Source organism: Muscardinus avellanarius (genome assembly GCF_963383645.1).
Source record: "Muscardinus avellanarius genome assembly, chromosome: 1".
NCBI lineage: Eukaryota > Metazoa > Chordata > Mammalia > Rodentia > Gliridae > Muscardinus > Muscardinus avellanarius.
The window spans coordinates 34567140-34590046 of record NC_137786.1 but is presented as its reverse complement, the minus strand read 5'-3'; the positions used below and the strand labels follow the sequence as shown (position 1 = coordinate 34590046).

Sequence of the window (22907 nt, the reverse complement as noted above, 5' to 3'; positions counted from 1 at the left end):
GAGCTAGGCAGTCGTGGCTTTTCCAAGGGGCCAGGACAGGCAGATTTATGAGGCTGGGGCAGGGGGATGGTTAGCGTCACTTTCCTACCACTGCTGGAGTTCTTTTGTTCTCAACCTCCTCCAGCCAGGCCTCAGTGCCCACAGTCTAGAGCTGGCTCGAACCATGATGGTTAGAGGAGTGAGCAAAGGTGAGAAGTATCCAGATTATGGATTTATAAATAATATATATATATATATATATATTGTGGTCCAAGGGATTGAACCCAGGGGATTTTTTATTTTTACCTCTGAGCTATACCCCCAGCCCTATTTTATGTTTTATTTTGAAACAGAGTCTCCCTAAGTAGCTGAGGCTGTAAACCTGCAGTCCTCCTGTCTCAGCCTCCCAAGTCCTGGGGTTATAGGCATGCACCATCATGCCTGGTGTACTCAGTGAAAATGTTGAGGAGGCGATTGGGTATAAAAAGTGGAGTATTTCAGAGAAAGTTTTGACTTAAAAATAGATTTGAGAGTCTTAAGAACATACCCCACACTTAAAGGCTGATTGAGATGACCAAGGAAGGAGTATACAAAGAAACCGCTCAACTCCAGGAGGCCTAGAAGGAGGAGAGGCAAAGAGAATAAAAAAGAAAGAACAAGTGAAGTAGGCTTCCTGGAAGCCAAGGACAGGAAGCACCTGACAGGAGCCATGAGCAGGTGGGGCAGGAGCTGCTGAGAGAGGTCAGTGGGCGGTCAGCACCAGCCTGACCCAAGTAGCTCAGAAAGAAGAGAAGAAAGGAACGGAAGAGAGCCAGGATAGACAGCTACAATCCCAGGACTTGGGATCCACTGAGGTAGGAGGGTTGCTGGTTCAAAGCCAGCTGTGGCAACTTAGCAAGACCATTTCAAAATAAAAAGGGCTGAGGGTGTAGCTCAGAGGTAGAATGCCCCTGAGTTCAATTCCCAGTACTAAAAAAAAAAAAAAAAAAAAAAAAAAAAAAAAAAAAAAAACAGTGGGGAGGTGGGGAGGACAATAACTGTTCACAGACATGAGATCAAGAAAAAAAATTAAGATGGAAATAGCAATATGTTTATATGTGGGTGGGAAAAATCCAGTAAAGGGGGGGGGGGGTGATAATGGGAGAGAGGAAAGAATTCCTGGAATCCAGGACTGGAACAGCTTCCACCTAGTGAGGGATTGGCCGCCCCAAACACAAATGACTGATAAGGCCTGGAGTTCTCCCAGGGGAGGACAGTGGAATCTCTAACTGGATCAAAGGAGGAATTTCAGGAGACAGGGCACCTATTTATCACCTGCAGCCTGTGCTGCCTGTTTCTGAAGCTCTTTGGGTTACGAAGCCATGAAAGTGTAAAAAGACTGAAGGCAGGTAAGAATCAGAAATCACACAAATTTCAAAAATTCAGCCGTGAGGCCAGTTATACATATTTTAAATTGTATTATTTCCCCACCTAGTGGTCAGAAAACAGTCCATTACTTCTTCTGCTCTCTTACTCAGGCATTTGGAGACTCGTGATGGATCAAAATCACATTTATCATTAGAAATGTGGAAATGAACAGCTTTTAATGTGGCACATTGCTCAGGACCATTTTTTAAAAGGAATTATGATTTTTAGCAGCATAACTAATTCTTGGATGAAAACGGAACCAATGATTAAACAAATTACATGGTTATTAATAGCAACGAGACAGAAGTGAGGTCATCAGAAATAGTAAAAAGTGGAAAGTGACTAGTTTTAGAAAAGGCAGAGTAAATACTTCTCCCCCTGAAGTCATTTATACTTATTTGAAGGGGTTGTTTGGAGATAAGAATTTACCAAGATAACCTTTGAAGTCATTAGAAATGCTTCAAATTTTCCAGAACTTGAGATTTTCCATATCAGGTGTCCACTGCCAGATAGTCTTACCTAATTCCATGGGGAAATCTTTGAAGCAAGTCATAGGTTTAAAAATTCCTCATGGGTTAAGTATAGAACTTAACCCAGGGAAAAGGCCACAGGATTTCATTCTCGATAAAGGCAAGTATCACAGTTTCATGTGTCCCTTAGATTTCCTTTTTCTTCCAAAAAACAAAAACAAAAAATGCAGCCGGGCGTGGTGGTGCACACCTGTAATTCCAGCACTTGGAAAGCTGAGACAGGAAGACCGCAGGTTCTTGGCCTCAGAAAGTAGTGAGACTTTCATCAACCTAGTGAGAACCTGTTTGTTTCAAAGTAAAAAAAAAATAAGATAGGGCTGGGGGTGTAGCTCAAAGAAAGAATGCCCCTGGGTTCAATCTCTGGTACCACAAATAACAAAACAAACAAACAAAAATCCTGGTAATTAAAAACTAAATTCTTGAATAGCAAATAATGTAGAAATAGCAACAGCGGTATATCTTTAAATGTCAGGAAATAGAGTCCTGAGAGCTTTCTAAAAGTGACAGTGATAATACTAAATTAACGTCACTTTCCTATTTGATTCCATATGCTGTGGCATAAAAACAAACAACTGTAGTGACAGGCCTTCTTGAATAGACTTCTTATCACAACTGATAAGCTTCCTTTTCTTCTCCTTTCCTTCCTCCCTCTCAGTTTTCTCTGACTGTTTGTGACTAGTTCCATTGTTTTTCTCTTGACCTCTCTGCAGAGCTTTCTCAAAGCCTGGAATCCTTTGAGCAATTGGTGACGGCTGGATCTGGCTTTATTCAGGATGTGTGTACCTATTTCTCAGCCTCGTCTCTTTTCCCTTTTATTCTTCACTATCTTTGCTATTGTGATCACTACTTCATATTTATTGAATTTTTTAAATATTACACAGATCATACATTCAGACCTATATAAAATGACATTAAGATTTATATGCAATAACGTTGGGTCCATAAGTTAATGTATACAAGCACACATTATGCATGGGTAATAAATGCCTTGCATAAATGTACAAGCATACTTATATATATGTACTATTCAATTACCCTTCGTTTACAAGTATTTTTGTTACTTATCAGGTGTTTTCAGAAGTAAACTATAATTCCAGTGGTTTAATATCTTTTCTCGAATGATAATAATTAACTTTAGTAATAAAAGTTAGTTTATTCTCTTGCTATTAATGTCACATTATTAATTCATAAAAAATCAAAGGCTTATCATGGCAGAAATTATTCTAATAGCTTTCTAAAAATTACAATCTTAATAATAAATTAACTGAGAAAAGTGACAATCCTTTTCTGTCAGGGATTTATAGTCTGGCAGTGAGAGGATTATAATTTCAAAGTAGTACAAGATAATTACTCTAAAAGATGGATGGATGACATGTAGAAGCAGTGATGAGTGGGCCTCGGGGAGCAGGGGAGACAGTGTTTAGGAAATGCTTACAGAAAGGCCACAGAGGGCATGACTAGAAGGAAGGATTAGTCCAGAAAAAGGAGACACAGAAAAACAGAGTGTGTCCAGCGAGACACTACTAGAAGAGAAATGATAGAAGAGGGGAAATATGAGAAAAAAAAACATAAAAAACAGAGCTGATTGTATGAACCTTTGTATTTTATGAAAACGACTATTGATTTTTTTTTTATAGAATCAGTATTTCTTTTTTTTTTTTTTTTTTTTCCGGGTTTGGGGATGGAACCCAGGGGGATTTGACCTCTGAGCTAAATCCGCTGCCCTATTTTTTATTCTTTATTTTGAAACCGGGTCTCACTGAGTTGCAGAGGGCCTCACTAAGTAGCTGAGGCTGTCCGCGAACCGTGATCCTCCAGGTCTCAGCCTCCCGAATGCTGGGATTACAAGCGTGTTCCACCACGCCTGGCTGAATCAGTATTTCTTGATACCTAAAGTATTTATATCTTTTTAGCCAATGTTTATTAAGAATAATAAAGCAAAGACCTAATTCATCGTAAGTACTTACATTTTTTTTCTTACATTTATATTGCATAACTTATTGATCTATTTACATATCCAGTAATTTTTATTTAAATAATTATTTTCAGGAGGATCTCTGATGATTGGACAGATCAGGTGGTTCAGACTAAACATTTTCAAATCGATAGCTCTGTTTATAAGTTTAGTTAATTAAACTCCTTCTGATGTTTCATATTGCATGTATAAATAAAATATATTGAATTTCATTTTTTAAGCATTTCAAACAACTGAATGGGCAAGTTTAATGACCCCACTAGGCTAAAACTTTCTGTGGCTCATAAATCTATTAAATTAAACCACATCCAGTTCTCTTAAATATTATAATAGCTTTGGCAATTGAATTATTCTTATACATTTTTTTGAGGTACTGGGGATTGAACCCAGAGGCATTCTATCTCAGAGATATACCCCAGCCCTATTTTTTTTTGTTTGTTTGTTTGTTTTTTGGTGGTACTACTGGAGTTCCTGGAAACCCTTCTACCTTCAGGCTACACTCCCACATCTATTTTTATACTTTTTTATTTGGAAACAGGGTCTCTTAAGCCAGCACAGATGGCTTCGAACCTGTGCGATCCTCCTGTCTCCGCCTCCCAAGAATGGGGATTACAAGCATGCACCACAACACCAGTCATACCCCCAATCCTATTTTTTATTATTTATTTTTTAAACAGGATCTCACTAAATTGTGTAGGGCCTCACTAAGTAGCTGAGGCTGCTCAAGAACCTGTGATCCTTCTGTCTCAACCTCTTAAGTACTGGGGTTACAAGCATGCACCACCACACCTGGCTTCTTATACTTTTTTAAATGTATAATTATTATTAAAAATTTAAAACATATAAAAACTAGAGTCAATATTGTAATGAGCGCTCATGTCCCCTTCACAAACTTCAGCAATTACTATAGAGATTAAAACCAAGGCATCATGATATCACTGAGCTACATCCCAATCTTCAATTTCAGCAATTATAAACATATGCTCAATCTTTTTTCATCTATACCTTAACCTTTCTTTGTTTTTACATTATTAATATATCATATTTGCATTTCAATATTGATATTATCCATATTAATATTCAAATATCTAATTTGTTTTTTGTGTGTGGTACTGAGGATTGAACCCAGTGCCATTCTACATCTGAGCTCTGTCCCCAGCCCTATTTTAGTTTTATTTGTAAACAGGGTCTCACTAAGTTGTGGAGGGCATTAATAAGTTGCTGAGGCTGGCTGCAAACCTGCAATCCTCCTGTCTCAGCCTCCTAGGTCCTGGGATTACAGGTATGTACAAACACAGCTGACTATATAATTTTATCCACAAATATTCCAGTAGCCATCTCTACAAGAAAGACTGTATTAATAACAAATTAGGGTTCAAATTTTTAATTGCCTCTTACATTGTATGAGTGTTTTAAGTTTGTTAAAATAAGAATTCAAAGCCTATGCATCTTTGTTGGCTTATATACTTTATAATTCTCTGTAAGATACAGATTTATCTTCCACCTCCTTTTTTTATTTCTTGTATTTTTTCATTGAGGAATTCAAGTTGTTCACAAATACTATATTTAGCTGTAGCCTAGATTTTGTTGATTGCTTTTTCTATAATACAGTTTATGTTTCTCTTTCCTCTGAATGTCCTATAGATTGGTAAATGGATGTAGAGGTGACTTAATCAAGTTTAGTTCTAATTTTATATTATTGCTTTGTTTTGTTTTGGGGTAAGTCACATTCCTAAATTTTGGTATATTCTTTTATCAAAATCTCATAATATTCACTTAACTCTCCTTTATTAAATGTGAGCAACCACTAATGCTTAAGATCTAAAATCCTTACTTCTTCTGCCGGGCTTGGTGGTGCACGCTTGTAATCCCAGCATTTGGGAGGCTGAGACCAGAGGATCGTGGTTCGCGGACAGCCTCAGCCTTAGTGAGGCCCTCTGCAATTCAGTGAGACCTGGTTTCAAAATAAAGAAAAATGGGGCAGGGGTATAGCTCAGAGGTCGAATGACCCCGGGTTCCATCCCCAGACCCGCAAAAAATAAATAAATAAAATTTAAAAAATAAAATCCTTACTTCTCAAATAAAATTTAAAAAGTTTAAATCACAGTTTTGTTTTTGTTTTCGTTTTGTTTTGTTTTTTGGTGGTACTGGGGTTCCTGGAAACCCTTCTGCCTCCTAGACCTATATTTTTATACTTTTTTATTTGGAAACAGGGTCTCTTAAGCCAGCATGGCTGGCTTCGAACCTGCACTATCCTCCTGTCTCCGCCTCCCAAGCACGGGGATTACAAGCATGTGCCACCAAGCCCAGCTAAATCACAGTTTTTAAATTGAATATTCTCTCATATAACAAGTCTTAAATATTACAAATATTTAAGAGATTTATTTATATATAGTATTTCAATATTTATAAAACATTCCACAGCCGGGCGTGGTGGCGCATGCTTGTAATCCCAGTGCTTGGGAGGCTGAGACAAGGAGGATCACACAGGTTCGAAGTCAGCCTCAGCTACTCAGTGAAGCTCTCAGAAACTTAGTGAGACCCTGTTTCCAAATAAAGTACATATTTAAAAAAATAGGTCTGGGAGTATAGCCCGGAGGTAGAAAAAGCTCCTGGGTTCCACCCCCAGTACCACACACACAAAAAAAAATAAAATAAAACATTCCACAAAAAATTATGATGAGTTTAGTCTATCCCATCATTTCTATACTAAATTCCAAGTTTTCCATGAACTATAAAAGCAAATTAAGTGAATAAAATGTTTTCTCAGGACAAATTTAATACATTGATTAACTGGGCCTTTATAGTTACTTAAATAGATAGCTGAGCAAATATAAATTTAATTTTCAATTAAAAAAGACTATATCTCAGGTAGAGACTGAGACATGTATGTCCATGGCAATTCTTCCTGGATCACACCCCAAACTGGGCAGATAGGAGAAGTTTGTTTTGGTGGTCATAGCATAATAAAGTAACTATAGTCCACAACGATCTATGATATATTTCAAAATATCTAGAAATAAAGGGTTTCAAGGTTCCCAACACATAGAAATGATTAATATTTGAGAAAATAGAAATGGTAATTACTGTGACTTAATCATGAAATGTTTCATGCAAGTATCAGATTATTTTATTGTACTACATGAATATGCACAAATATTGTGTCAATAAAAAAGTAAACAATTAGATGTTCTCCCTAATATGCAGAAGCTAGGGATAAAATGGGTCCTAGTAGGGACTCTAGACAATGAAGGAGATACTATAAATGAATAAAAAAAGGTGACCTGCAGAAGATAGAAGGGGCGAAGAGGGAAATTCCCTAATGCGCATGCTGTACATTCACAAACATATCAAAATAATCACTAAGCCAAACATGAGAAGGAGTCAAGGGAGGCGAGGGTGGGAACTGGGGAAGGGCTAAATGAGTGATGTGTGTATTCGTGCCTCTACCATCTTACACCCCATTAAGATGCATGACTACAATGCTCCAATTAAAATAACAGAGGGCTGGGCATGGTGGCGCACACTTGGAATAGACCAGAGGATCTGGGTTTGCAAACATCCTCAGCTACTTAGCGAGGCCCTTCATAACTCAATGAGACCCTGTTTCAAAAAATATAAAGACTAAAATATAGGGCTGGGGATGTAGCTCAGAGATAAAATGCCCCTGAGTTCTATCCCCAGTACAAAAAAAAAAATTTTGGAACTTGTGGTGGAATAGTTACACAACATTGTGAATGTACAGGATGACACTGAATTGCACACCTTAAAATAGTTATAATGGTTAATATCGATGTGTGTGTTTTATCATGATCAAAAATCAAACGAAAGCTCAGTGAATTTGAAAAAGGGCCATAAATGGAAACTTTAAGGATAAGAGACCTCCATGGAAGTGTTGAAATACACCCTATTGGGGAGCAGGACAGACTCCAAGCCATGTAAACACAAGGTGCTCATTTTTCTTATATCATTTCCACACCCTGCCTGTGTATCTCCAGTGTTCCAAAAATAAATAAATAAAACCCATGGAAAAATGTTTAAGTTAAAATAAAAATTCTTCATAAGCCACAAATATGTCCACAGAGCCCTTTTTATGCTCAGGAGACATTGCTAGCACACACTCTTCAAATTGGGTTTGTTTTGCAAATAGTGTCTCTCTCTTGGACCCAAGACTCTTTTCTCATTCTCAGAGTGCTTTGAGTATTCATCTTGAGAGTAATATGATCGTGTTTTCATTTGTTTTAGAAAGATTATAGCAAAAGTTAGAGAAGGGACTGTCAGGTGGAGAGAGGTGGAGCTGATCATTAGAAGACTGGCCAGATTGGCTAGTGTAGGACATAGCTAGAAATGATGTGATCCTGTTCTTGCATCTATCAGGAGAAAAGTGAGAGATAGAAGAGTTAAATGAAGTATAAGAGATATGAAATACGGAAAATGACAGAACTGGAGGATTACTTTGTTATGTGCGTGTGTGGATATGTGAATGTGGTGCCATACACCAAGATGTAAAAACTACCAGGGAGAACAGGTTTGGGTTGGCAAAGAAAAGAGAACCTGTTTCTGAGATGTTGATACAGAACTGTGTGAGACCATCAAAATAGTCTGAAATTCAGACAAGAGACCAGAGAGTGTAAGAGGGCCAGAGATTTCAACAAGAAGGTTACCAACACTGAGATAAGAGGAGAAGCCATGGGAGTATATGAAATCATTCAGGGATAACTGCAGAGTGGGGGAGAAAAAAAGAAGAGTCAAGAACAGAACACACAGGTAAAGGAACATCATCACTAGGAGGGGAAGTTAAAAAAAAAAACACAAAGGAAATTGTGGAGTAGTGGCCAGAGAGACATTAAGTACGCCAGGATGTATTTCTAATGGAAGCAGAAAAATGAGAGGCTATTCAGTTTTAAAATGGTAATTTCAACTTTTAAAACTTTAGTTGAAAAGTAAGGATTTTAGGTCTTGAGCACCAGAGGTGTCTCACATCCAATAAAGAAGAGTCAAGTAGATATTATGAGCTTCCAGTAAAAGAATATACCATAATCTAGAAATGAATCTTACCCCCAAACAAAATAGCACAATAATATAAAATTAGAACTAAACTTGGTCAAGTCACCTCCACATCCATTTACCAATCTATAGGGCATTCAGAGGGAAAAGAAACATAAACTGCATTATAGAAAAAGCAATCAACAAAATTCCTTGTACTATGTTAAAAAATTCAAAATGTTCATGAATACTGTATTTACCCATAGCCTAGACTTTGTTGTGGTTAAGCAATTCAGAGGAAGCACCTTGAAGTCTAAGCCAAAGAGTATGGGAGGAAAGACAGATATAAACCTAGAGAAGAGAAAGGAGTTGGGATTAAGACCAATTCCATTTGGTGCATATGCCATGGAACCTATGAAATACCTTCAGAATCCCAGAGTTAAACAATTGATTTACTACAGGTTTAGTGGAAAACATGACTTCCCAAATCCACCCCAAATGCACACAAGCTTCTTAATTCTTCTTTTGTTTTTTGGTACTATGGATGGAACCCAGGGGCATTCTGAGCTATACATCTAGCCCTAGTTTTTAGTCTTAGTCTTTTTTTTTTTTTTTTTTTTTTTTTGGTGGCACTGGGGGTGGAACCCAGAGGCTTCCTACCTCCGGGCTATACTCCCAGACCTTTTTTTATATTTTATTTGGAAACAGGGTCTCACTAAATTGCTGAGAGCATCACTAAGTAGTTGAGGCTGGCTTCGAACCTGTGCGATCCTCCTGTCTCAGCCTCCCAAGCACAGGGATTACAAGCGTGCGCCACCATGCCTGGCGAGTCTTTTTATTTTTTGAAACAGGGTCTCACTGAGTTGCAAAGGGTCTCACTAAGTAGTTGAGTCTGTCCTCGAACCACAATCCTCCCGTCTCTGCCTCCCAAATGCTAGGATTACAAGCATGCACCGGCATGCCCAGCTATGTTTTGCTTTGTGTTGGGGGGAGACGCTGGGGATTGAATCCAGGGGCATTCTACCTCTGGCTAAACCCCCAGCCCAATATTGTTATTCTTTATTTTGAAACGGGGTCTCACTAAGTTGCAGAGGGCCTTACTAAGTAGCTGAGGCTGTCCGCGAACCCTGATCCTCCTGTCTCAGCCTCCGAAGTACTGGGATTACAAGCATGCACCACCACACCCGGCTCTTTTTTTTTTTTTTTTTTTTTTTTTGCCACGGTAGCAGCATAAAAATAAGACTAAATTTCATTCTAGTGATATCGGAAGTTTTAAACCAGAACAAAAATTAAAGAGAAAAGATTAATGCCAACAGTATTTTTTTTTCTTTTTCAGCTTAAGTAAGCACCTGTTCTATTTTCACTTTTTCTTCTTTTTGCTTTCAGAAATCCTGTAAATGAAGAAAATCAAGATGGTGGCATGCACTCTGATGGTAAGGAGAAAAAGCAGTATAGTGTTTAATAAATGCACTATGTTATTTTTATTTAATTACAGAAGTTTGAATCAATCGTTCTCCTAGTGTCTTTGATGTGCGGATGCCATCACCGGTCCAAGCAAGACCTCTGTTCTTTGACTTATTTATTTCTTTGTATTCTTATAACTCACTCCCTTTCTTCTCTTACCATAAAAAATATTCTAATGTATTTAACGTGTATCTGTCTGTTCATACATATTCTCTTATGTGGTACATGCACATATATTTAGTTTAAATAAACAGTGTGTTACAGGTTGTTGTTTTTTTTTTTAATACTCAGCATACAATGTGTTCTGGGCCCATCCTTGACACCATATTTTGCTTACTCTGTTGTTGTTAAATACTATGCAGTACTCTGTGGGATGCATCCTCATTTTAATGCCTCCTGTTACTATAGATAACACTATGGCACATCTTCTGGTACTCACATGGACCTCTGAGAGACTTTCTGTGAAATATATACCCAGCAGCGGAATAGCTGGTCAGAAGCTACGGAATACTTATTTTGACTGAGTAGGTCAGGAATACCCTCAAAAATGATGCACCTGTCTACATTCTAATCAACAGGAACAAAGATTCCACACAAAGGTGCCTTTTCCAGTACATTAAATCATTAAGATGCCCAGTGTTTTCCCAGTCTTATATGTATAAAATTACATCTCTTTTAACATAAATATTTTAATACATATTAGTATTTATACTTATCATTCTTACTCTTGAGTTTAAATACTTCATTTGATGATTTATCTTTGTGATTTTCTCTTTTGTAAGTTGCCAGTTTTTAATCCTTCGACCAATCCCATCTCCATCCTTTGGGCTTGCATCTTTCCCTGGTTGACTTTCAGGAATTCCTTTGTATTTCAGGTATTAATCCCATGTCAATTTCAAACACTGCAAACATCTCCCATTTTATCAGTTGTTTATTAATTTATTTCATGCTGTCCTTCCTTGAACTTAAATTTTGTTATAATCACATTCATTAATTTTTTCTTTACAATTTATTTATTTTAAGCTTTGCTTAAGAAATCTTTTCTTTCTAGGAAATATAACTGTTCTCCCTTTTTTTCCATGAGCCTTATCACTTGTATTCAGGTCTTTGACCTCTTTGCAGACTCCCTTTGAGAACTTAGTAGAAATCTGGATTTTTTGCCTCATATGTCGGCAGTTTTGTTAAACAATGCATCCTTTTCTCATTAATTTATATTGTCACCATTATACTAAATGAACTATTTTGTTCTTATAGTATATATGTAGGCAGTTTTGCTAAACAGTACATCCCTTTCTCATTAGTTTATAGGGCCACCATTATACTATATAAACTCTATATGTGTGTATTTGGATATATATATATATATATATATATATATATATATATATATAACACCAAATATATATATATATATATACATATACATATATAGCTGTATTATATGAGTCTATATATGTAATTCTGTATGTGTCACTGGCTCTATGGTCTATTATCTGGCCTCCTTTTCTGTTCTTTTACCAACACTATACTGTACTTATTAAATTGCTCTTAAAATTATTATATTATTCCTCTTGATATTATATTATGTCTTGGTATCTGGGATAATTGGTATAACACTACATTTTTGAGCAGTAAAATATTTTTTTAAATCTAATTAACTTGATTTGTTTGCTACATGAGAGAAAATCCCTAAAATCAAGTAAGTCGAACGTATGAACTTCTTGTTTTGTTTTGTTTTGTTTTTTGTGTGTGGTACTGAAGGTGGAATCCAGGGGCTTTTCTACCTTTGGGCTATACTCCAAGACCTATTTTATACTTTATTTGGAAACAGGGTCTCACTAAGTTGCTAAGAGCCTCACTATGTAGCTGAGGCTGGCTTCGAACCTGTATGATCCTCCTGTCTCAGCCTTCTAAGTGGTGGGATTACAAGGGTGTGCCACCATACCCAGCACTTCTTGTTATTTTTATAATATTTGCTCCACATAGGCTCATAGGACCAAATGTATCTGCCTTATATAAAAAGGAATAAAGCAGTCTTAACTATATTTTGGTTTTTGCATTATTTTATAAAATTCAATAAAATGATTTTATAATTAAGTTTCAAGTTTTGAAAAAGCCATAGTGGGCCGGGCATGGTGGCACATGCTTGTAATCCCTGCGCTTGGGAGGCTGAGACAGGAGGATCGCACAGGTTCGAAGCCAGCCTCAGATACTTAGTGAAGCTCTCAGCAACTTAGTGAGACCCTGTTTCCAAATAAAATAGAAAATAGGTCTAGGAGTATATCCTAGAGGTAGAAAGCCCCTGGGTCCCACTCCCAGTACCACCAAAAAAAAAAAAAAAAAAAAGCCATAGTGGGTAATCTAAGGCATGTATTTTATTTTGTTCTTCTATGTCCTTGATAAAAGAATGAGTTCTGTTAGATTATAAACTGATTTGAATATTATCAAGTAATATCTAATGATCACATTAAGGTGTTTCTTAACTATAATGTATTAAATTTAATCTTCTTTTTAATCCTTTAGGTCCTGGAAATCTAGATGAGGTCAGATTTTTTTTTCTTCTTATACTAACCTACTATAATTAGAATATTTGACAATTATTGTTATTATTCACTTCCTGTTGGCATAAACCAAATTGAAATGTTTATGAGTAGTTATGATATTTTTTTCATTTACAATCTTATTTCATCTAAAATGCTGGAAACGTTAAAGAGCAGCCAGTACACTGACTCGTGTAATGTTGTATGTTGTGGTGCTGAACGTGAACTCATGTCTGGCTACACGTCTGAATGACAGCAAAATACAAAATGAAATCTTTTGGGGGTTGCTTTCCTAGTCTGTCTCTAAAGATTAAAAAAAATCAAACAAACCAAACTTACATATATGTAAATAACATAAACTCATAAGCACTTGGTTTACAAAATATTTGATCAGTGAAATGTGTGTAGGTTACTTTCTGAAGAATCAAAATCAATCATTATTCATGTTTTTCTTGGCAGGAAAAAGAAAGTGAAGGAGAAACATATGAAGACATGTATGAATTACATTTTTACCAAAAGAGTTTTCTTCTAAGAGGAATATAATGTTTTGTAAGAGGAAGCGTGGGCACATAGCAAACACTAAGAGGAATGAGCTGTATTTGTTCAAGTGACTGGCATGTAATGATAACCTTTATTGCAATGCAAAACATGGAAAGTTCTTTAGTTCTCTAAGGATTTTACAGAGGACTTTGTTAACAATCTATGATGTGAGAGGCCAGAGACCTTCAGACTACTAAATAGACCATAGACAAGAAATCAGACATAGGAATCTGTATTTCCTCTTATTGGTGGTTCCTTAAACAAATGAATTGATTTGGGGGCTCTACCTTCCTCACCTGGGCACAGGCTGTGAGACAGAGTTTAACATCACACCTGCTGACATTACAACCTACTATCACGGGGTAAAAATGGCTCCAAAATGAGTTTCTAGGTGGTCTAAAATTACGAAATGCTAGTGGGTAAAAGTAGAAATAAACATTTTTTATCAGATGTTGAGCTCAGATATCTTTTTTTTTTTTTTGTGGTGGTACTGGGGTTCCTGGAAGCCCTTCTACCTCCGGGATACACTCCCAGACCTATTTTTTTTTTTTTTTTGGAAACAGGGTCTCTTACGCCAGCGCGGCTGGCTTCGAACCTGCGCGATCCTCCTGTCTCCACCTCCCAAGCGCAGGGATTACAAGCGTGCACCACCACGCCCGGCAAGCTCAGATATCTTAATTTTACCTACATAGTTTCTATTCAACCAATTTTGACTTATGTTTCTGAATCAAGATTTGCATAATCTTGATTGAGTGACTACTTGTGCATGCCCATAAAAGACAGAGGGAAATTAATAATTTTATTAATGCCAGCATGCAGGAGGGCCTTGCTCACAGTGCCTTTCCCTTGCTAGCACAACTTGTCAGGGAAGGAAGAGCCACTGGGAGATGTCCCCAGCTCTGTGCCTTCTAGTCACTTTAAAAACCACCAGGATTTTGACCTTCATCCACACTTCAGAGACCAACTTCTCTTTTGGGTAGAAACCTCCCTGGATAGTGAGTCCTGACACATGGTGCTTATAGATGCAGAGACAACCTAACAATTTGTGTTCACAGAGAAGCATCCAAAGAGAGAGATAAAAAACGGGAAAAGGAAGAAAAGAAGAGATTGGAGCTAGAGAGAAAGGAACAGAAGGAGAAGGAAAAGAAAGAACAAGAATTAAAGAAGAAATTTAAAGTAAGAGTTTGCTTGGTGATGGGTAACAATAACATCCTTTTGTCGATTTCAGGAGAGGTAGCCGGGCGTGGTGGCGCACGCTTGTAACCCCCGCGCCTGGGAGGCAGAGACAGGAGGATTGTGCAGGTTCTAAGCCAGCCTCGCTGGCTTAAGAAACCCTGTCTCCAAATAAAAAAGTATAAAAATGGGTCTGGGTCTGGGAGTGTAGCCCGGAGGTAGAAGGGCTTCCAGGAACCCCAATACCAACAACAACAACAAAAATTTCATGAGAGGGGCACCATGCTTGAAAACCAACATAGTTGGAGAATTATATTACTTTCGAAACAAGGCCTACCTTCATAACAATATTTTTGTCCCAAGCACCATCTCAACTCTGCACTAAAAATATAAAGCCCAAAAAAACATAATTGTAGTCAGGTGTGGTGGTGCATATCTGTAATCCCAGTACCTGGCAGGCTAAGACAGGAGGATCACAGGTTCCAGGACATCACTAGCAATATAGTAAGAGTCTCAACAACCTAATGAGACCCTGTTTCAAAAGCAAAAATAAATAAGGATGAAGGCTCAATCCTGGGTTCAATCCTTAGTACCACATACACCTACACATAGCATGTGTGTGTAATATATATGCATATATATTTTATATGTGTATACACACACACACACACACACACACACATATATATATATATATGAAATACAGGACTTATAATTAGTAAGTACCCAGGAAATTTTACATTGTTCAAATGAATAAATATTTTTTACTTAAGTCCAACTTGGCTCTCTGTTACATATTACTTATTAGCCTATCTACGCCATGAGTTTAGGACCACATAGAATTCCTGGTGGCAGGTAATGTCGTGGTGCAAGAGACACACAAAGCTCTCCTGGATGAACCAGACTTTCTCAGAATAACATTTCTTTAGTGACTTTAGATGCTGATGTTTGGGCTTGATTTCCCCACCCCACCTCTAGTACTAGGGACTGAACCAGGGACACTCTATCACTGAGCTACATCTTTAGCCCCTTTTATTTTTTACCTTAAGACAGGGCGTCATTAAGTTGCCCAGGCTGGTCTTGAACTTGTGACCCTCCGGCCTCAACCTCCACAGTAGCTGGGGTTTTCGGTGTGTCCGACGCTGACTTAACATTTTTGCTTCTATTTTAAGCTGATATACATACTTACTTCTGAGCCCTGCTATTTCTAATCCCTCTTTGTGTCCCTTGATTTCTGATTTCTGTATTCTCTAGATCACTGGTAATCATGTGACTCCTATTACTGTCACCACTGAATGCCACACTCATAGGCTTTCTTCTCTTAGTTATACCATCTTTGGTGACATAGCCCAGCTGGGATCGGTCCAGCGTCTCTAATATACATAGGGTGATTATATGAATTACAAAACCATTCTTCACTTTGAAAATAATTTGTATGCCAGTCTTGGTGGCTTATGCCTGTAGTCCTAGTACTTGGGAGGCAGACACAGGAGATAGGCCAGCCTTAGCAACTTAGTGAAACCCTATTTCAAAATAAAAAGTGCTGGAGGTGCAGCTTTGAATAGAATGACCCTGGGTTTAATCCCCAGGACCAAAAAAAAAAAAAAGAAAGAATTCATATGATGTTAAATATTTGTTCCTTTGGACCATTTAAATTATAGTTTAAATTATCAAATTTTTATTTATATATTATTTCCCAGTACAATTATCATATGAAAGCAAAGGTTTAACACCATGGTACAGGGGAAATATACCACTCTAAGTCAGTTGGACAGATGTGGATACAAATTCCATATGCACAGATGAGCTATGTGACTTAGGTTTATTTTATTTATTTATTTATTTATTTATTTATTTATTCATTCATTTTTGCAGTACTGAGGATGGAACCCAGGGGCAGGCTACCTCCGAGCTACACCCCCAGCCCTATATTTTAGTTTTTTATTTTGAAACAGGGTCTCACTGAGTTGCAAAGGGCCTCACTAAGTAGCTGAGGCTGTCCTCGAACCACTATCCTCCTGTCTCAGCCTCCCGAATGCTGGGATTACAAGCATGCGCCACCACTCTCGGCATGATCTTAGATTTATAACTTAACTTCTCTGAGACTCAAATTCTTGTTCTTTAGAGCAAGAATAAGTGGTAACTTTTCAGAAATTTTTTTATGAAATTAAATATTGCACAAAACCACTATATTTATTATAGATTTTCATTTAACTTTTAAAACTCACTATATATAGGTAAAACTATAATTCAGTGTGAATAAATATTTTACTCATGCAGAATGCATGGCTATATTTTTCAAGTAAAAACGAATTCCTTAAATGAGAGGGAGAAAGAAGGAAAGAAATCTAATACTTTACTTTTCTGGCAGTAGTAAAGATTGAGCCCAGAACCTCACATCAGTCAAGATCTCATCACTGAACTACATCCTAGACTTTTTATATTTTTAATTTTATTTCAAAACAGGGTTCCAGCCAGGCATGGTGTCACACACCTGTAATCCTAGTACTTGGGACACTGAGACAGTAGGATCTGGGTTAAACTACTTAGTGAGGCCCTCTGCAACTTAGTGAGACCCTGTTTCAAAATAAAGAATTAAAAAAATAGGACTAGGGGTATAGCTCAGAGGTAGAATGCCACCTGGCTTCCATTCCAGTACAGCAAAAGAAGAAAGAAATAGAAAGAAAGAAAGAAAGAAAGAAAGAAAGAAAGAAAGAAAGAAAGAAAGAAAGAAAGAAAGAAAGAGAGAGAAAGAAAGAAGAAAGAAAGAAAGAAAGAAAGAAAGAAAGAAAGAAAGAAAGAAAGAAAGAAAGAAAGAAAATAACAAAAAGTGTTCCACTAAGTTGCCAAGGCTGGCCTTGAACTTGTGATCCTCCTGCTTCGATCTTCCAAGTAGCTGGGATTATATGTGTTCACCACCAGACCTGGCTATATGTTACATTTTTCATGAACCGGTTGCTTATAGTTTTATAGTTGCTTTATAGTTTTCAAAGAATCATGTGAGGCTTTTATTTGTTTTTTGTTCTGGAAAATGATATTTTCATTATTTCACTCATTCAAAACATAGTTTTTAGTAAAAAAAAAAAGTCATACCAATAACTATGAACTCAAAACTTTGTCAAGACTAAGACTTTACAAACTATATTCCTCCCACAAATTTTAATGGATACTAGGTAAGAAAAAAAATTAAATAAATTTGAGAATTGGGTCTCATCAATATCGTGGCATAGTATAATATAAGTTTCTTATGTACCTAATTAATAATATGTCTTATAATTCATGGCATCATAAATTCAATAAAATAAAGTAGCAGTTCCTCAAAAACTCACCATGCATATCAAAAGATCTAGGAAATCTGTTGAAGACACCAATTTAGGATGAGGAAGTCTGAAATTTAGTATTCCTGTTGGAAACTAGATTATTTCCCTGCTGTCAAGAAACCACCACACTATTTCAGGATATTATTGTTATTTTAAAAAAAAACCTCACAAAGCATATTTTTACTGTTTTTTATTTACAAAGCTATTTCTAAAATGGTATCTTGTTTATAGCAAGTAACATCTATTCCAAATGTATAGACAAACAGTTGACATAAAAGAAAAAGCCGAAAGGAAAAGAAAAGAAATTGCTTTTCTCAAAAGTACAACCTACCGCCACTACCTACCTACCTTTCTCTTTGCTGCAAAGATCAAGATAACTACACAAGGGGCACGAGGTATATCCCAGTGGTGATGCACAGGCTTAACATGCAAGGCCAGGCTTCACTCAATCCCCAGGATGAAAGGAAGAATGAGAGAGAGAGAGAGAGAGAGAGAGAGAGAGAGAGAGAGAGAGAGAGAGAGAGAGAGAGAGAGAGAGAGACAGCAACATAACGTAAAATGAAGAAAACCTCCATCTACCAAACAGACCACCAGCACATTCTATAAAAACACATGGTACTTTGCATAGATTATTGCACATAAACGATATTCAATTATTTGAGGTGGCCTTTGCAGGCCTCCCACAGAGTCCTAGCATCGACAGCGCCTTGACAATCTCTCCTGGGCCCCAAGCACATGCTCACCTGTTATTGGCTGGCCCTGCTTGGCCTCAGTGATTTTCCTCTAACTCTCCTTCTAAGAACATTCACCAGGAATGACATTAGCCCTCTATTTCTAGGTTAGCAAGTTGTGGGCTTGTCTTCCCACACTGTGTCCCTTAAAAGTAAAGAGTAGTAATTAACGTAATGAACGTGTTAATGAATTTTTTGCTCCATGCAGCTAACAGGCCCCATTCAAGTCATCCATCAAGCAAGAGCTTGTTGTGACGTCAAAGGAGGAAAGAATGAACTGAGCTTCAAGCAAGGAGAGGAAATTGAAATAATCCGCATCACAGACAACCCTGAAGGGAAATGGCTGGGCAGGACAGCAAGGGGGTCATGTGAGTGCACCTCCCTGTGACTTCAGAGTATCTTCTTTTGGGGACAATATTAAATGTTGAGATTCTTCCAGAACAATTATCATCAAGTTAGGAGTGTATTACTGGGGGAGAATAAAGACAGGAAAATGTAAAACAGCAATCAGTACCATCTTCAGCTCATCGTGCTCTTTTTAGTAAAGAACAATGTAAAGTTTTATGTTATTTCAAGAAAAATCAAAATTCAGCATTTTCTTCATTCGTGTTAAAAGGAGAAAAATTGTTTCATGGAAATCATTGTGGAATTTTTTTTTTTTTACTACTGGGGATTGAACCCAGGGACATTCTACCTTTGAACAACATACCCAGCCCTATTTTATTTTATTTTATTTTTGTTGTTGTTGTTGTTTTGAAACAGGGTCTCCCTGGGCTGCTGAGGGTCTTGCTCTATTGCTGAGGTTGTCCTGGAATCTGTGATCCTCCTATCTCATCCTCCAGAGTACTATGATTTACAGGCATGCGCCACCAACTTCAGGCTCATTGGGGAATATTTTAAATAGGCTCTAGGCTTACTCTGAAGTGTAGCGGGATGAAACTTTGGTGGAGTACAGTAAAACATGCTTCTACCTGGGAGGTCTATAACTCAGAATTGCAAGCAAATAATAAAGGCAATTTCAAATAGCAAGTCTGCAACTAAAATTTTATTCACAACTTTAAAATATGTAAGTGACAGTTCCCTGAAGCTGCCTTTCTTTTTATTGGTAGATGGCTATATTAAAACAACTTCTGTAGAGATTGACTATGATTCTTTAAAGAAGAAGAAAAACTCTCTCGGCACTATTTCCCCAAAACCTATTGAGGATGACCAGGAAGTGTACGATGATGTCGCAGAGCAGGATGCTGGCAACAGGTATGTGTGCATACGTATCGGAAGGCAGAACAAACTGTTTCCTTGTCAGAGATGATTGATTAAGATCCTAGCATTTTGCCTTGCATATCTCCTGATGCTATCACTAAACTCAGTCACCATTTATGAGAACCCCAGTATGGGTGAAAGTCATTTGGAAAGCCATAGTCTTTTGCTTTACTTTTTGGTTATATGTGTTGAATAGTACTATCATTGCTTTGGGCCTCTGGAGACGGTGACTTTCCTTATGAAACTCGGGAACCTCTATTGTTATCTCAAAAAGCATCATCCTGCTAGATCTTTACCTGGGTAAAACTGTGTCTGCATTCTTCATAATTCAAATTGCAAAGGAAAATCTTTTAAAATATCAATATTTTAAAAAATACAAAACTACCAAATTAGTAATGTACTTTTAAAGCATATGAAGAAGCCAGGTATAACATCAGTATTTGGGAGGGTAAAACAGGAAGATCACGGGTTCCAGGCCGGTCTCAGCAACTTAGCAAGACCTTGTTTCAAAATAAAAAATAAAAAAGGGTTGAGGGTGTAGTCCAGTGGCAGAATGGCCCTGGGTTCATTCCCTAGTACCAAACATACATAATCTATATATAAATAATTAAATCTCCCTCTTATGTTCTTTTACTTCATGTCATCAATTAAGCTTAATTTATATTGCTTCCTGGTAGTTTTGTCTTTCTAAAAAGAATTATAGCCTGCTATGCCTTCTCACCATTTTATAATCATAAATTATGCAATATATGTCAAAGCCTATAGTGCATGCACTAGAGTTTACGTATCTTAATTTGGCTTTAGTAACAAAAACCACATCGACCTTGTTTGAGAGTCAGTAAATGCCAGTCTTGGAGGGGGATAAAGTTTTCAATGCTCATATTATGTAATTTACAGAATTTTCTGGACCTGAATATACATAGTATATTACCAGTGCAAATACTTTACTTTTACCTTTTAGTGTATGTATGTGTGTACATCTGTGTGTTTGTGCACGTGTGCACGTGTGGGTGTGTTACTGTGAATTAAACCAAGGGCATTCTGCCTTTGAGCTACAACCTAGCCCTATTTTTATTTTTTATTTTAAAACAGGGTCTCACTAACTTGTAGAGGGTCTTGCTAAGTTGCCGAGGCTGGCTCCAAACCTATGATCCTCCTGTTTCAGCATCCCAAGTGCTAGAATTACAGGCATGTGCTATCATATTTGACCTTATTTGTCTTTTTTTAAATGCATTTTTCAGCCAGGTGTGGTGGCTCACACTTTTAATCCCAGCGTTTGGGAGGCTGAGACAAGAGGATCACAGTTTATGGATAGCCTCAGCTATTTAGTGAGGTTCTTCACAACTCAATGAGACCCTGTTTCAAAATAAAGAATAAAAGACAGAGCTGGGGGTGTAGCTCAGAGGTAGAATGTCCCTGGGTTTCATCCCCAGTACTGCAAAAAAAAAAAAAAAAAAAAAAAAATTTTTTCTTTTGGGGAATTTAAAGAAACCCATTTTATTGACAAATACATATTTACCCTAGCATATATATTCAAGAAAAAAAATAGGCCCATAGAAAAGAAATGATGTTCTTAAAAGTAATATTTAACCACTGTAGGTAAACATGTTCCAAAGCTATTGCTATTACCTTTATTCATTTTATCCAGTCCATATTTATTATAACTCTAAAAGACATGCTCTTAGTAAACATGGAGCAGAAAAAGAGTGTTCTATTTAATAAAAGGATGGGTTTGGAGAAGGTGTGTGGTTTTAATTCTTAATATCATAAATAAGTATAGAACTACAATATTTACTAACAGCTATCCCTCTTGTATGCATATATAATAAGAAAACTAAAGAAGCAACTCTTTCTATATGTGTTTTATTTTTGAAGCTACAGCTGCTGCTAGCAGAGTTCTCATAACAGAACAGTCTTTGTCCTTAGCAGAAAAAGGAAAGACAGGGCACTGAGTGTAGCCCGCAGCTGGCCAGAGCCAGAATAAGGAGAGGAGGCACCAGGGTACCCTTGGCCCTCCTCCCTCACCTGCCGCCTCCCACCCCCTACCTGATCTTCCCAGGTTCCCTAGGGTGAGGGAGATGGCTGTGCGCCTCACACAAAGCACAGGCCCTGACACAGGTCCTTCCCTCTGTCTTCTCAGCTACAACAAATTCTGTCATGACTCCGAAACACTGAAGGAAAGGACCCTGCAAAGGCAGGCATCACTCCCTCCTCACACAGCAAAGCGCCTTCCCCACCCCCTCTCCCCACCTCTTCTTCACCTGGCAGGGGTTTTATCTTCTACACAGGAAGTTGGAGAAATACTCTGCAAAAGAAAAAGATGGGTGGCGGCTTTGTTCCTCGTGCACCATCACCATTCTCATTAGAAATTAGGTATGAGAATCTCCAAGAGAAAACCTAGTTGCCAGGAGCCAAGGCCAGGCAGAATGTAACTGATTCTGACTGCAGGTCCCCGCTCAGAGGAAGGTGTCAGAGAAAAGAGATGTGAAGATGGCACATAAACGAGTGCAGGGTAGACTTCACTTCAAGAACCAATTTCTTATTTATAGAGGATAATGTTTATAGCATGTTTTCTTACAAAGTTCCATTAGCCGCGGTATGTTTTATTTCCAAATGAGCCAAAGGGCTGTATCAGATCAATTTTTCTAGTGATTATGAACATTAAGGAATCAGGTATGAGAATACCATTTTCCTATATGGTTGGAATATCAAGATAATATCTGTTGCTGGAATATTATCCAAAGGCCAAAAATAGGGGTACAGGGAGGGCTGTTGGATGGAGAAATGGGTTTGGTCAAGCCACTTAAATTCTCAAGGCCTCTGTTTCTTTTCTGCATAAGAAGGAATTGAATGACTAGAGACTCCTGAGGATTTTATAGTCCTCAGTCTACATTTCCTTTGCTCTCATGGCATACATACGTTAGCAGAAACTACAGGCAAGAAAAGAGATCATTTTAAAAGCTAAAATAGAGAAAGTACAAATAGAATAGAAATAAAAAGAA

The 22907-nt window shown here is 37.5% G+C and overlaps 1 protein-coding gene across 2 annotated transcripts in view; it reads left to right on the top strand.

The window, feature by feature from the left end:
- FYB1 (FYN binding protein 1) overlaps positions 1-22907 on the top strand; it is a gene marked incomplete at its 3' end in the record, with an annotated part of 107822 nt that overhangs the window by 54650 nt on the left and 30265 nt on the right. For both annotated transcript variants that reach the window (XM_080705231.1, XM_080705230.1), the window contains exons 3-8: positions 10264-10310; positions 12865-12884; positions 13341-13375; positions 14477-14597; positions 18854-19013; positions 19755-19899. In XM_080705231.1, the coding sequence (XP_080561357.1) occupies positions 10264-10310; positions 12865-12884; positions 13341-13375; positions 14477-14597; positions 18854-19013; positions 19755-19899 (528 nt within the window). The remainder of the gene's footprint in view (positions 1-10263; positions 10311-12864; positions 12885-13340; positions 13376-14476; positions 14598-18853; positions 19014-19754; positions 19900-22907) is intronic.